The 13,416-nt window shown below is 45.0% G+C and overlaps 1 protein-coding gene across 1 annotated transcript; it reads right to left on the bottom strand.

The window, feature by feature from the left end:
• Positions 1 to 2,191: 2,191 nt before the first annotated feature.
• PDCD2 (programmed cell death 2) lies at positions 2,192 to 8,749 on the bottom strand. Its single transcript, XM_026487977.4, has 6 exons — positions 8,400 to 8,749; positions 7,745 to 7,987; positions 7,296 to 7,427; positions 5,354 to 5,457; positions 3,565 to 3,678; positions 2,192 to 2,797 (listed from the first exon to the last, which is right to left on the bottom strand). Exons 1-6 carry the CDS (start codon positions 8,680 to 8,682, stop codon positions 2,639 to 2,641), a joined length of 1,035 nt encoding a protein of 344 aa, XP_026343762.1. The 5' UTR covers positions 8,683 to 8,749; the 3' UTR covers positions 2,192 to 2,638.
• Between the last annotated feature and the right edge of the window lie 4,667 nt (positions 8,750 to 13,416).

Here is a 13,416-nt window from a genome sequence, read left to right as displayed (position 1 = left end):
AAAATGGATGCTTTTCTGCTTTACTCCTTATATTCCCCGTCTTTTCCTTAAAATGTTACAGGCCAAATTTACAGCTGGTAGTTTCTTACAGCGTGTGTTCTACTGTTTGCAAACGTACGGTGTAGTTCGGCATGCTCCTGTGTTCGATTCCCTGCAAACGAGCAGCCACATCCAGAGGCTCGGTCCCGTTGTAGAGGCTACATTAAGTGGCATGTTCTTTTGTTGGGAATCGAATGCCTGGTTGTCTGTCTGGTCATTGATTTGTGAACTTGTTAGTGGGTTGCAAATGATGAAATTCTACTTATTTTCCGGCCTTTCATTGGAATGCTTTATAAAGTGATAAACTTCATATAGCAGGATAAATGCTTCTTTCCCTTTGAAAGTTTTCAAGATAAAATACCTCATGAGTTCATATTGATATATCCAATTCAAATTCAGGACTATGGGGGTTTCATTTAATCACATATTTTTTACACTGAGAATCCTTCATTTTTAAAGACATGGAATGGTGAGTTAGAAAATCCCATGGTCATTTATTTCATCTTACATTACACATGCAGCAATCTTAAATTACACTACCACCAAGGTGATTATGAAAAGCACTTAAACATACTTATTTTGCTGTGATCTCAGAATTTTCAAGGGATGATGAGACCAGCATTCAGTATCTGAAATAAAAGGACTGGTGAATGTACTGCTGTCTTAGTAGGGGTGAGCAGTCGGGTCAGGCAGCGTCTGAGCCAAAGAGAAGTTTTGGTAGACAGTGGGGTACATGGATTGGCAATAGTGAATGACATCCTCTACAGGAAGTTACTGGGTGAGACTTCATTTAACTGAGCTGCTCAGTGTTTTTATGTAAATTTTTGGTTTTAGGTTATTTTTATTTCGTATTATTTTTCATACGATGGCTATCTTATGGATGCTAGTTGACATTGTGACATTTTCTTTCTGTTGATTTGGACTAGTCTATAAGTGGAAAGACCCTAACCCTCACACTACTTGCCAGAACTTGGTAGAGATCCACATCTAAAGGAGAGCTTGGCTGGTTATTCCCAACATACCTGCAAGAATGTCCACAGTCATCTGGTGATGTCTCTGAGCAGACCCTAATAGATTTGCTTAAAGTCCTTAGTAGTCAGGGCACTGTTCTGCTTTGGAAAACTTACTGTAACATCTCCTGACTTTAAGAATCATTTACAATTGGCGATGTGAAGACCCCCCCACTAGTCCAATTTTCGAGAAGCCACTGAGCTTGCTACCAACTGTTCATTCTTACCAGTTGACGACTACTGTAATGTGTCCTCCAGTAGCCATGGGCTGTATCACCATAGTTGCAGGTGATTCTGACTTTGCTCTCCCAGCTTGAAAACTGTGACACCATCCTCCCTCTTTACAGGTTGTATTTAAAAGTAGCCTAAGTAACAAATCTCCCTGTCGTAATTCCATACTGGTTTCCCATATGGAGGTATGTTTCATTGTATTTCATACACACACCTTTATGAATTACACATATATAGGTACACACATAACCTGGGCTAACAGACCAGGACTTCCTCATATAAAAGTGTAGTGAAATAGGTAGTCAGTGACATTAGCTAATGGTGTTACATCCTAAAAGGTGCACTTGTGGGGAGAATATGAGCCAGCTTAGATTAGCTGTTGGTTTTTAAGCACTGATCAACAGCAGTGTCCCTTCAGGCTTGCTTTAGTGCTGGGCAGGTGTCACTGGTGTTGGAAGAACTGGGAATTGTCACAACGTAATTATGAAACACTAGGGGCTGGAAGGCTCCTTAGCACGGTGAACAGATTTAGCTGACCTCAAGGCCAGACTTCCCGAGGGAAATTCCAGTGGCCGATTCCTGCCTTCTTACTTGGGTTTACTCCCCATGTGTACACTGGCATGAGATTGGGGGGTGCGGGGAGAAAGACCATCGTTCTTGCCTTGCATCTCTCATCTGTGAACAGTGCTGTTGGCTGACCAAGGTCAGTTTCAAAGCAGAGCTCTCTGAAGTCAGTTATTTATCACACTCACCAGCCTACTGGGGTTTCATATTCTTCCAGTGTTCTGGGCTTCCATGAAACCTAGAGCCCGTGACAGTGACCTGATTACCAGTCACGTCTCTTTGGGTTTTACCCAAATAGTTTTCTCTTGGCTTTAACATTGCAAATTTTAGGACGAAAAATGCTCTGAGTAATGTATTGCCTTAATTAGGCAATTAACCCATTTTTATTGTAAAAAGAAACAAACACATAGGTAAAACGATCATTTCCCTTAGTCCCACCATCCATAGTAAACTAGTTCCCACAGAGTATGTATCTTTCCAGATTTCTGTGGACATCCACATGTATAAATGCTTGTACAAAAATATGAACATACTATGAATATCTTGGTGTCAGTTTAAACCTGTATCTTGTGCATATAGGTATATATCATTAAGACTGTATTACCTTCTGCTGTAGGGATTCACCAAAATTTCTTTAATTACCTGTCGCCACACATTTTTGTTGCACTAATATTTACACATGGTAAACTCACCTAAAACAACACCTTTGTACCTTTGTTTAGGATAAAGTCCTAGAAATGGACTTGTAAGGTGTAAGAGATTATGAGCATTTTTAAGGCTTTACGACATTGTCCTTAGGGTGTATTTGTTATATCTTGCTTCCAAACGAATTCCTCTGTGTAGCCAATCCCGAGTCTACAGCTTTCGGCACAGGTGAAGACAGCCAGGACACCCCAGTCAATACTCCTGCCCAGTCTGTCGGCCTTTAGGTGGTTGAGCAACTGAGGCATGACCTGAGAAGAGGATGACACGATTAGAGCCCTGCGTTGAGGCAAGGAGCACTGTCTGCTTTCAACAGATCTTCCTTGCCAGGGCGATTACCCTGGTCTTTTAGTTTCCAACTTTGACACTAAGAACCAATAACTATTGGATACAGTCTTCACAATTCCTTTTTTACCCTAAACAATTATTACCACTCTGTAAGGTTCAGCAGATCCACAGTTCAAGAGCATTTCTACCTAACCCAAATGGATTGTGATTCTAACAATTCCTTTTGAAAAACCATTTGTCTTAATGATTATATCCGTTTTCCTAACAAATCCACGAACTAAGACCAAACCTTTCTAAGGCTTCTAGAACACTCCTGTCACAAAGTACAAAGACCTTAATTGCCGTAACAAGAAAAGAAGGAATGTTTAAAATTACAAGGTAACAAAATGCAGACACTAAAAATAATGATGTAACCACACTGGGAGGTGGGAGGATGGGCCAGATGGTTTAAGGAACTACATTTAAATCCTCATTATTGCACGTGCCAGTCAACGGATAATGTCTAAAAACTAGCAAACTGAGAAGTTATCAGAAAAGGCATGTTATTTAGAGAACTACCAGATGAAACTGTAAAAGACAATTCCCTCCAGGGAATAAGCTCTTAGATGGGACAAGACACTTTCTGTAGTAACAACAGGACCTATGTGCATGTATTACTTCAGTAAAGTTTTAGAGCATTTAATAACATAACAGGGTGATTACATATTAAAGTACTCATTTAAGGTCATACCTGGAATTCAAATATTCTCTTGGCACCACAAGGGCAATGTGGAATATCTTCTTCTTGAGGGATATTTTCACCAGAGATCCAGATGGGTGTAATCCCTCTGCCGTATCTGAGAACCTAAGATCAACGAGGGTCATGTGCAAATCACCAACATCTCACCTAGATTCCCGGTGGTAGCACGTGACTGGATGGTGATCTGGAGACCCTTGATGGAACGCTCATCTGCAACGCAGTTTTACCATCCCCCACCTCAAACCTGGCACCATTAATGCTTTTTCACTGTCATCAAATCAGTTATTTTAGCTTATCTGACTTAGGATATCAAAAATCCTATTTCATAGCTGATAATATGATTAGAATCTGAATCCTAGGGGTATTTTGTGAGGGTCCCACCATAATCCTGTTTCTCCATTACCAGTTTCTGAATCCAAAATGCAGCCCAGAGTCTTGCTTACTTTCACAGATAAAAGGAACCTCAGTTAAAAATTTTAAAAGGGGGCGCCTGGGTGGCTCAGTCGGTTAAGCGGCTGCCTTTGGCTCAGGTCATGATCCCAGGGTCCTGGGATCTAGTCCCGCATCGGGCTCCCTGCTCAGCGTGGAGTCTATTTGTCCCTCTCCCTCTGTCCCTCCCCCTGCTCGAGCTCTCACTCTCTCTCTCAAATAAATAAATAAGATCTTAAAAAAAAAAATTTAAAAGGGACCAGGGGTGTCTGGATGCCTCAGTTGGTTATGCGCCCAAATCTTGGTTTCAGCTCAGGTCATGGTCTCAGGGCCCTGAGATGGAGCCTCCGTGCTCAGCATGGAGTCTGCTTGTCCCTCTCCCTTCCCCTCTCCCCCTGCTCAGGTGTGCGTGCATGCTCTCTCTTGCATGCTCACTCAAATAATAAAATCTTAAAATGAAAAAAAAATTCTCTTCCTTTGCCCCCCCCGCGCCTGCTTGTGCGCGCTCTCAAAATATATACATATATATATTTTTAAATGAATTTTAAAGGGACAAATGCCAAGTAATACACGGTTGTTTAGATAAATACTACAGAGATAAATTTCATTGTAAGATCTTATATGTCAACAGAGTGCCTTCCTATGCTTTGTTAAAAGCATATGCATTGCTAAAAACTACCCTCGCAGTTTAGGACCTAGGTCTATTCGTATGATATTCTTCCCCTGGATATTTGATTCAGTGACCGGTTTACAGGAGTTTGGCTGAAACTTCTTCAGTGATTTAGGGTTATGGTGAATGTCTTTAAGAGGAATGATACTGGAAGAACAGAGATGAAGCAGGGCAACATTTGCTGAGCACTTAACTCTGCACCTACATTCTTCCTTCATCCTCAAAACTAGCCTCTGATTTTTTCACACTGTAGATGCAATTACATCAGAGCTCTTCGTTTACCTCTAGGACCCGGGATTCTTCCCAACCCCAAAGCCCATTTTTCTTTTCACAAAACCAGTGTCTGTGTTAACATGTCACGTTGGTTTTACAATCAAAAGGTTCCTGTTGGATAAATGGGCAAGAATATCTGTTCCTTTCTTTCTGCCACTGGTACAAACTTCCTGTATTACAGGCAACATCCTACTCATCTGCCTCTGATGCCTTCTTTAAAATACGGACCCTACATGATAAACAGTATAACCTGTAGTTTTTCAGTAACTACTGACAGATCAGCAGACCATCTGTGTGAAGGATTCCTGTAACAAGAGACTAGCCTTATTGTAGTTACTTCTCAGGGACTGTACCCTGAAAACACCACCTGAAAAGAACACAAAAGGAATTGTAGGAGTTCTAGTTTACCTGTTCTGGCTCAAGGGCTACTTTAGTTTTAAACTTCTGGAAAATTTTATCTTCCTTTGATTCATGTTTTGCCATGGAATCCAATTCTTCCTCAGGTGCTTCACCTGAAAAATATCAACATTAACCGTTCTGGCAATAGGATTAATTCCTACGACTTAACAATTCCCACATGATGAGGGCAGGAAATTTCAACCAACCAACCTAGTGTCAAATCAGACAGTGAAAACCAGATGTTCCCACAGGCTTTCCCTATTTTAATTCGTCATAGTCCTTCAAGATCATCTGATTTTCCGGGTACCCCACTTTACTGGGCAGGTTCCTAGTGACTGCTTATCTCAAAGCTTCAATTTAAAAGAACAGACCCAAGTCCTGGGTTTAGCACTTGTGCCCAGTAGATGACAGGACACCCAACAAACACTGAGCCTTCTATTTTCACTACTGCCCTTAAGCTGCCTGGACTGTCCCGATCTCTTCGTGTCTCATGCATGTCTCTTCCCAGGTGGAACACTCACTCAGTCATCACTCTCACTGTGGACCTACCAGCTTGTTCTCTGTGCACACTGCTGCACACTCCTCTCCTAGAATCCGACCTCCCTGAACCACTGCTGTCCTCAACAGGATTTAGTCTGTGTTACATGTACCAAAGTACATATATATATATATTTTTTTTTTTAAGATTTTATTTATTTATTTGACAGAGATAGAGACAGCCAGCGAGAGAGGGAACAGGGGGAGTGGGAGAGGAAGCAGCAGGCTCCCAGCAGAGGAGCCCGATGTGGGGCTCAATCCCAGAACGCCGGGATCACGCCCTGAGCCGAAGGCAGACGCTTAACGACTGAGCCACCCAGGCGTCCCCCAAAGTATATTTTTGATATCACCTGAATATGAACTATAAACCAGTAAACTGATATTCTAAAAGTCTGATTTAGACTCTAAAACCAATTTTGTGGTCGTTAAGAGCTCAAATTCTGGAGTCAACAACATGTGAGCTCAAACTGCAGTTCTAAGCCTTTAACAACTTTGGTTACATGACCAAACAAGTTACCCAGACAACCTCAAATTCTTCACTGCAAAATGAGGTACAGTTTCTAACTCACTGTACTGCTTTCAGGATTTTAATGAGATCATGCACAAATAGCCCTTGATGCAGAGTAAGTGCTGAATAAATGTTGGGTACTAATCCTTCTCTTAGGTATCTGGTAGGCCTAGGCACTACATTAGCGTACCATCATCTCGAGATAACCTGTAAAACTGGGTATCTGAAACTATGTAGATGAAAGAGAAACATTTAAAGGGCCCCTGTCACCCACCAAACACTATGCTAAGTGTCTCACATATTCGACCTTGATCTGAGAAACAGATCTTGGATCCAGGTGAACTTACCAAGTTTCCAGCGTCTTGTGGAGAAGCCCTACCCAAATGACCACCTGGATACTTACCCTGACATGTCTTCATCAGAACCAGAGTCTATCTGATATACATATGCCCAGGAGTGGAGATACAGGAAGGATACTGTCAAATGATAGTGTTTGAAAGTCACAGGCTACAGACTCGAAAGTGATTTGACTTCCTGTCAGTACCTACCTCTCTTTTTGACATACTGAGCCTTTTCTTTAAGCATTATATTTATATTTAATCATTATATTTAATTATATTTAATCATATAATGAATAAAGTTAGCATTATATATATATATATTTTTTAAGATTTTATTTATTTATTTGACAGAGACAGCCAGCGAGAGAGGGAACACAAGCAGGGGGAGTGGGAGAGGAAGAAGCAGGCTCATAGCAGAGGAGCCCGATGCGGGGCTCGATCCCAGAACACTGGGATCACGCCCTGAGCCAAAGGCAGACGCTTAACGACTGCGTCACCCAGGCGCCCCAAAGTTAGCATTATATTTAATCATTTAATGAATAAAGTTCTAAGACGGACTCCTTACCCATGCTCCCCATAATCTCTGATTCATTTTCTTTTTCAACAACTTCAGGTGTAATCTCATCTTCTGTTTCTATTACAATTTCAAATTCTGGAAAAAGGAAGTTGTGGTCTGGAACTGTTCTCTCCAAATAATCTGAAACACGAAAAGGTAACTAGCATCATTACTCGTCATTTAGTTTTAAAGAGGGTTCAATAATTTCCCATTTCTAAAGTATATTCTGTGCAGTAACACTTTTCCCTAGTGAATTAATACACATAGTTCCAGCAGTTTAGGTCATAAATTAAACGCCTGTATTTAGGACATAACTGAGCAGGCAAGACCTCACAGCTCTTTCATAGAAGTGTTCATGTTACCAGTTACTAAAATTTTGAAAGTAGAATGCCTTCTCTAATCTTAACTTTTATCCTCAAAACAAAAAACTTGGGTTGACTTAAAAAGAGTTGACTCACCTGACTGTGTACAAGCCTGCTTATGCCCAAACCTCCAGTCTAGAGTCTGATGCTCCTTACTGCAGTAATGTGCCTTGTGACATCTGGAACACGTCTTGGGGCCTAGACAGCCACAGACCCTGCAGAGATGAGCACCAGCCTTGAGCTGGAGGCAAACAGACTCTCCCGTCTCTGGAGGGGGATCCTCAGATGGTGGCTCATACGAGTAAAAGTCATTTTTCCTGGGTAGCTGATTTCTAAAAACTAAGAGAAAATGAGGAGAAATGTTGTAGATACCGTAAATAAAACAATACAGCAATGGAAATATTTGAGCCTCCAGTCCACACGGGACTGAAAAGACACTAATTTCTTAAAAAGAGACACAGAGGGAACTTTTTGACTTCAGGGATCCTATTTTCTGAAAGGGGAGAGGAGAACAAGAGACTAGTTCGGTACCCAACAACCTGAACTGACGAAGGTCACACTGGGTGCAGAAGAATGGAAACATTATGCAGGCGCAGCTTTCCAGAAAAGCACAATTTGTATTCTGTCGGTGTAAGCACGCACACTCCGTACCCACTGGCAACCCAGAAGCTGGGGCCCGGACTGCGCCGGGAAGCGTGGCGGCTGGAGGCGCGACCACCCCCCACCGGCCCCCGGCGCCGCGGCCGCTCACCGCGCAGGCCGGCGCAGCACGGCGGCGCCCGGCAGCAGAAGAGGAAGAGGCCGCGGTGGAAGGCGTCGGCGCGGTCGGGCAGCGGCGCGTACAGCTGCAGCAGGAAGGCCAGCGGGCGGCCGCACAACGCGCAGGCCAGCTCCTCGGGCCCCGGCAGCCCGGCTGCGCCCAGCCACGCCGGCCGCCCGCCCACCTTGCTTGGGAACTGCTCGCTGCGCAGCCGCCAGGCCGGCGCCTCCTCCACGAAGCCCAGCTCAGCCGGCCCCGCACAGGTGGCCGCCATAGAGCGAGGGGAGCCGGGCGCTCGGAAGGTTGCGCTTCGCAGCCGGAGGACGGAAGTTGGCTACCGGAAGGCGCGGAACGGCGTCTCAGAAGCGATTGGGCCACGGGGAGAGGAGGCGGGACTAAGGAAACGGCCGGTCGTCAGGTCTCTCCGCGCGTCCCTAACTTCCGGTCCCGTGACAAGGGGGCGGGGCTAGGACTTAAGGGTTGGAATTTAGGGTTTAGGAATTTACTCTAATGTACCGAGAAGAGACGTGTGCAAGTTTCACCACTATTTCAACTGTGTCCTTAGTTTTGTTTTTTTCCTCTTCTCTGCCTTTTGGACATGGCAGACTTTGTCACGTCGAACACCGAGAGTTTTATTTTTGTAAGTAAAAATTGACAATATAATTTCAATGCTAAATGCAGCAGGTCTGCAACTTCGCAACCTGCAGAGGAGCTATTGTCCCCGCTCGTTTTCCTGCAGCCCCTCCACCTCGCACGTGGGGCCGACACGGCCCGAAGCGCTGCCTGGTGATCCAGGCCTGCGCCCCTTCGGTGCGGCGAGGATCTTATTGGCCGTTTCTTGTTTAAATCTCAACCGGACGCGAGCAAATGTAGCTATGGCTCCGATGCTTCTATTTCCAGTAATTATTTTATAGAAAAATTACATCTAACGTTTCCTTTCTTTGGAAAGCAAGTTTCTTTAATTTTACTTGAACAGCGTTCATCTTAGTGTAACCTCTGTGGTGGTATTTTGTTTCCCAAAGCACATGTTAATCATTCTTCGATTAAATTCGGTTCTGTTTTACTGATGGGAAAACAATAGGAGAATGTTTATTTTTTTTTAATTTTTAAAAAAGATTTTATTTATTTGCTTCAGAGAGAGTGACAGAGCATGAGCAGGGGAGCTGCAGAGGGAGAGGGAGAAGCAGAGTCCCCCCCGCAGGGAGCCCTACTCGGGACTCGATCCTGGCACCCCCGAATCATGACCTGACCGGAAGGCAGACGCTCAACCGACTGAGCCCCCAGGTGCCCCAAGAATGTTTATTTTTAAAAACTACGTTCTTGGAATTGAGTAAGCCACATCCCTAATAAGATAGGTTATTTGTGGATGTGAATTGCGTGCTGAGGAAGAAAAACTAGTTTCTTCTGTCTGTTGAAGTCCGGGAGCAGTGCGTAAAAGCAGATTGTTGAGGGACGTTCCGCTTCACTCCGGTGACGCCTGCTCCAGCTCAGTTTTACTCAACAAACTTTTCCTTCCAGCGGTAGCGTCCCAGACTGCTTAGAGAATTCAGTGACTTTTCACACCTCAAGTCTGTGAAATACTGTTCTCTTTTTTGATACACAGAATCCAATCATATGAAGATGAGATAATGCCAGAGACGGGCCTTGAAAACTGAAACCCATTTGGGAGATCTGTTTCAGTTCCCCTGCTGTAGATCCCTCTGCTTTTTATTATTAATTCCTGAACATTTTTTACTTGGAATCAATGTATTATGAAATCTAGCCTATTTTTTAGTGGACGAATGTTCAGATTTCTCAGTGCCCTTCTTTCCCCTGACTTATTGTAGCCTATGGCTCAGCTTTAGTTTCTGTCTTTATTACAACGGATCTGAAAACATCAGTTTTCATTTCAGAGATCGATACCACCTCCACTCCTCTCTCTTCCTGAGTCTCCAAGTGGTGTTCTCCAGTGTGACCTTTTTGGCCCTTGTGCCTCCTTCCCACCCCTCTGTTGAGGTACACACCTCCCCTCTGGATGTGATTTAGCACCCCCCCCAAACTGTCATCTCAAGGGAATGGATTTTTTATGAGTCTTTATTTTGCTGAGGTTCAGCTGTGACTCACTTCATCACCCCCAAGTAAAGGGAGCAAAGAGGGCAGGTCAATGCCTCTGAATTACAAGTATCGCAGAGTATCTGCATGGAACAAGCCCTGGCGAGGATGAGTCATTTTGCAGCTGAACACGTGTGCTGCTGCACTGCCATTGGCCTCAGATTGTCTAGGCACTAGACTCTTCCACCTGCACAAGGGAATTTACAGGGACCACTTAATAATTTTAGGTTTATAAAGAGCAAAAGATGTTTTCCCAAAACACTGAGGAGAAAATGAGGCTGAGCAGAATGGCCCTGAGGTCACCACTGTAGGACATCTCTCACTGTGTATTGTTGGTTGGAATGGCTAGTTTGTCCTTGGAAGCCACCTGGAACAGGGAGTCTTTGGGCCAAGTCTCCACCCATCCCTGGATGAAAAACTGGTGTATTAGATATCCTCACCTTTGTTTAGGGTCTCTAGTGGTTTTGCTCAGCCATCACAGCCCCAAATGCTCAGCCAGACATTTGAATCTCCACAATCCAAATTGGATGGTCCTTCCTTCCTTCCTTCCTTCCTTCCTTCCTTCCTTCCTTCCCTCCTTCCTTCCTTTCTTTTTTTCTTTCTTTCTCTTTCTTTCTTTCTTTCTTTCTTTCTTTCTTTCTTTCTTTCTTTCTTTCAGATTTATTTGAGAGAGAGAATGAGAGAGACAGAACATGAGAGGAGGGAGGGTCAGAGGGAGAAGCAGACTCCCCACTGAGCAGGGAGCCCGATGCAGGACTTAATCCTGGGACTCCAGGATCATGACCAGAGCTGAAGGTAGTCACTTACCCAACTGAGCCACCCAAGCGCCCCTGGACCTTTCTTTTGGAGTCTAGTTTCTCATTATTCTCACTTGGTATTCCTTATTTGTTGGACAGGTCAGGTTCAGGGTTTAGGGTCAGGGACAGGATCTGGGTCAGGCTGTTGGTCTGGGTCCAGGTCAGCCTCACATTCTGGGTCAGCATCAAGGTCAGTGTTTAGATCAGGGCCTGGATCTGGGTCAGGGTGAAGGTCAGGGTTTGGCTTGATCATAAGTGGCCCCCTTCCCTATCTTCTGTCTCTTCTCTATTTTCCTCTTAGCCTCTAGGATGGACAGGACTGTCATGGTCACCTATATATCAGGAGTTGGTCTGGGGAGCCCCTCAGTGTTGGGCTCTAAAAGAAGAGTAAAATATGTGACAGGTCACTGACTGTTTCAAATCCAACCCAACCCGAATCATGGGTTGTGGATGGCCTCAGAGATCATGTAGGATCCTCCCACCTGGAAAGGGTGCTGCTGGCCCCACTCTGCCTGGGGATTCCCAGGTTCCAGCACAGGGCACTCAGTAAGCATGTGTGGATTTATATAGGATGAGGTGTGGTGGCCTACCAGCCCCTGTCTGCAGCTTTCTTGTGGGCTGGTGGTGCCCTCCTGGCACTGGCTGGATCCTTCATCCCATCCAAGTGAACAGGAGTAGACAATGAAGTCTCAGACAGAACAGCCCTTGACCTCCGAACATCCAGGCAGGCAGGCAGGCATCTGTGGTCCTCCAGCTCCTGCCAGCCTGGGTCTTGACAACCCCCATGACAATCACTGAGCTGACTGTGCTCCTGGGCAACGTAACAGGTCCATGGACAGTGTAGACAGCTTCTTGAGATATTTTCATTCTGAGGGTCTGTGTGGTTGAGACAAGTGCCTCCTCCCTCACAGCCTCTGAGCCTGCTAAGAGCAGTAATAATCCTCCAAATACAGAGTGTGGCTCTGGGTACAACTGCCATACAGCAGACTGGCCCTGCAGTCCTTTGGCCTCGGTTATAATGTAAATATTTGACATGCATACTTGTTAGGAATCAAGGGTATAGGAGAACCTATGTCTCCCAGTGGGCAGTTTCTTGCTGAGGCTGTATGGTCTCAGAGAGCCACATGCATGACCCTAGAAAGCCTGCCAAGTGTGAATTTTATGCTGTGGAATAATCTTGAGTCTTCCACTGCTTCACTGAGCAATAATTTCCTTACCACCCTCACATTTGGTCTCTCTCTTTGTAAATGAGAGAGAAGAGATTGGAAAATGAGCCAGTTTGTTCTTTGGGGATGGGTGATTAATGTGGGGGCAGGTGTCACTCCGGGACTCCCTCCTCCCAGAGACACAAGTGAGGTCTGTGTGCCTTCCAGTCTCTGAGACATGAGGACCCAATGCCCAGGGCAGGAGCCTTGAGTTTCCCATCAACAGCAGAATTGCTTTTTCAGCAAGTGGAAGAGTGTCTTGCCATTGTGGGAGAACAGCAAGAGCACTGGATGGGCGGCTGCAGCCCTGACCCTAAGTGACTCCTTCCTTCCCTGCTTCAGATCCCACAGCCGTGCAGTCAGCCACCAGTGATGTGGAATCTGCTGCTTTCCCAGCCTGGCATCCATTCTCACATCCAAGTCCAGCATCTCAGCTTGTCTTTGGGAACCACATCTCACCTGCCTCCCATCCAAACAGTTCCAGAGGGCAGACCCCACTTTCCATCCACCTCAGAGATGGGTGTATGATCCAAGTCTACCCAACCCCATGCTCTGTTCTCTGGGTGCTCTAATGGCTTCAAGGATGAGAGTGTGACCCAAGCCGGGCCAAAGACACTGAAAGTCATGACTTTACATGGAACCCAAGGGAAAGAGAAACCCTTCCCAGTAGAATGAATGAATGGTGAGTGGGTGTCAGCCTGGAGCTGTAGGAGGCCCCAGATGCAGTAAGAGAGACTGTGCCTGGGAATAGGGCCACCCCAGAGCACTTAGCAGGATGGAGGTTTGGAGAGGGTCCAGGTTACACTGTGAAAATGTGAGCCCCTGGGCCTGTCAGGTACAAACCCACTCTTAACTTGCCTCTTACAAGTAATAATTTATTTCTATGATTAAAAATAATAACTTCTTTTATTTCAG

Source organism: Ursus arctos, unplaced genomic scaffold, assembly GCF_023065955.2.
Source record: "Ursus arctos isolate Adak ecotype North America unplaced genomic scaffold, UrsArc2.0 scaffold_13, whole genome shotgun sequence".
NCBI classification, from domain to species: Eukaryota; Metazoa; Chordata; class Mammalia; order Carnivora; family Ursidae; genus Ursus; species Ursus arctos.
This window is presented reverse-complemented; position numbering and strand designations above follow the sequence as displayed.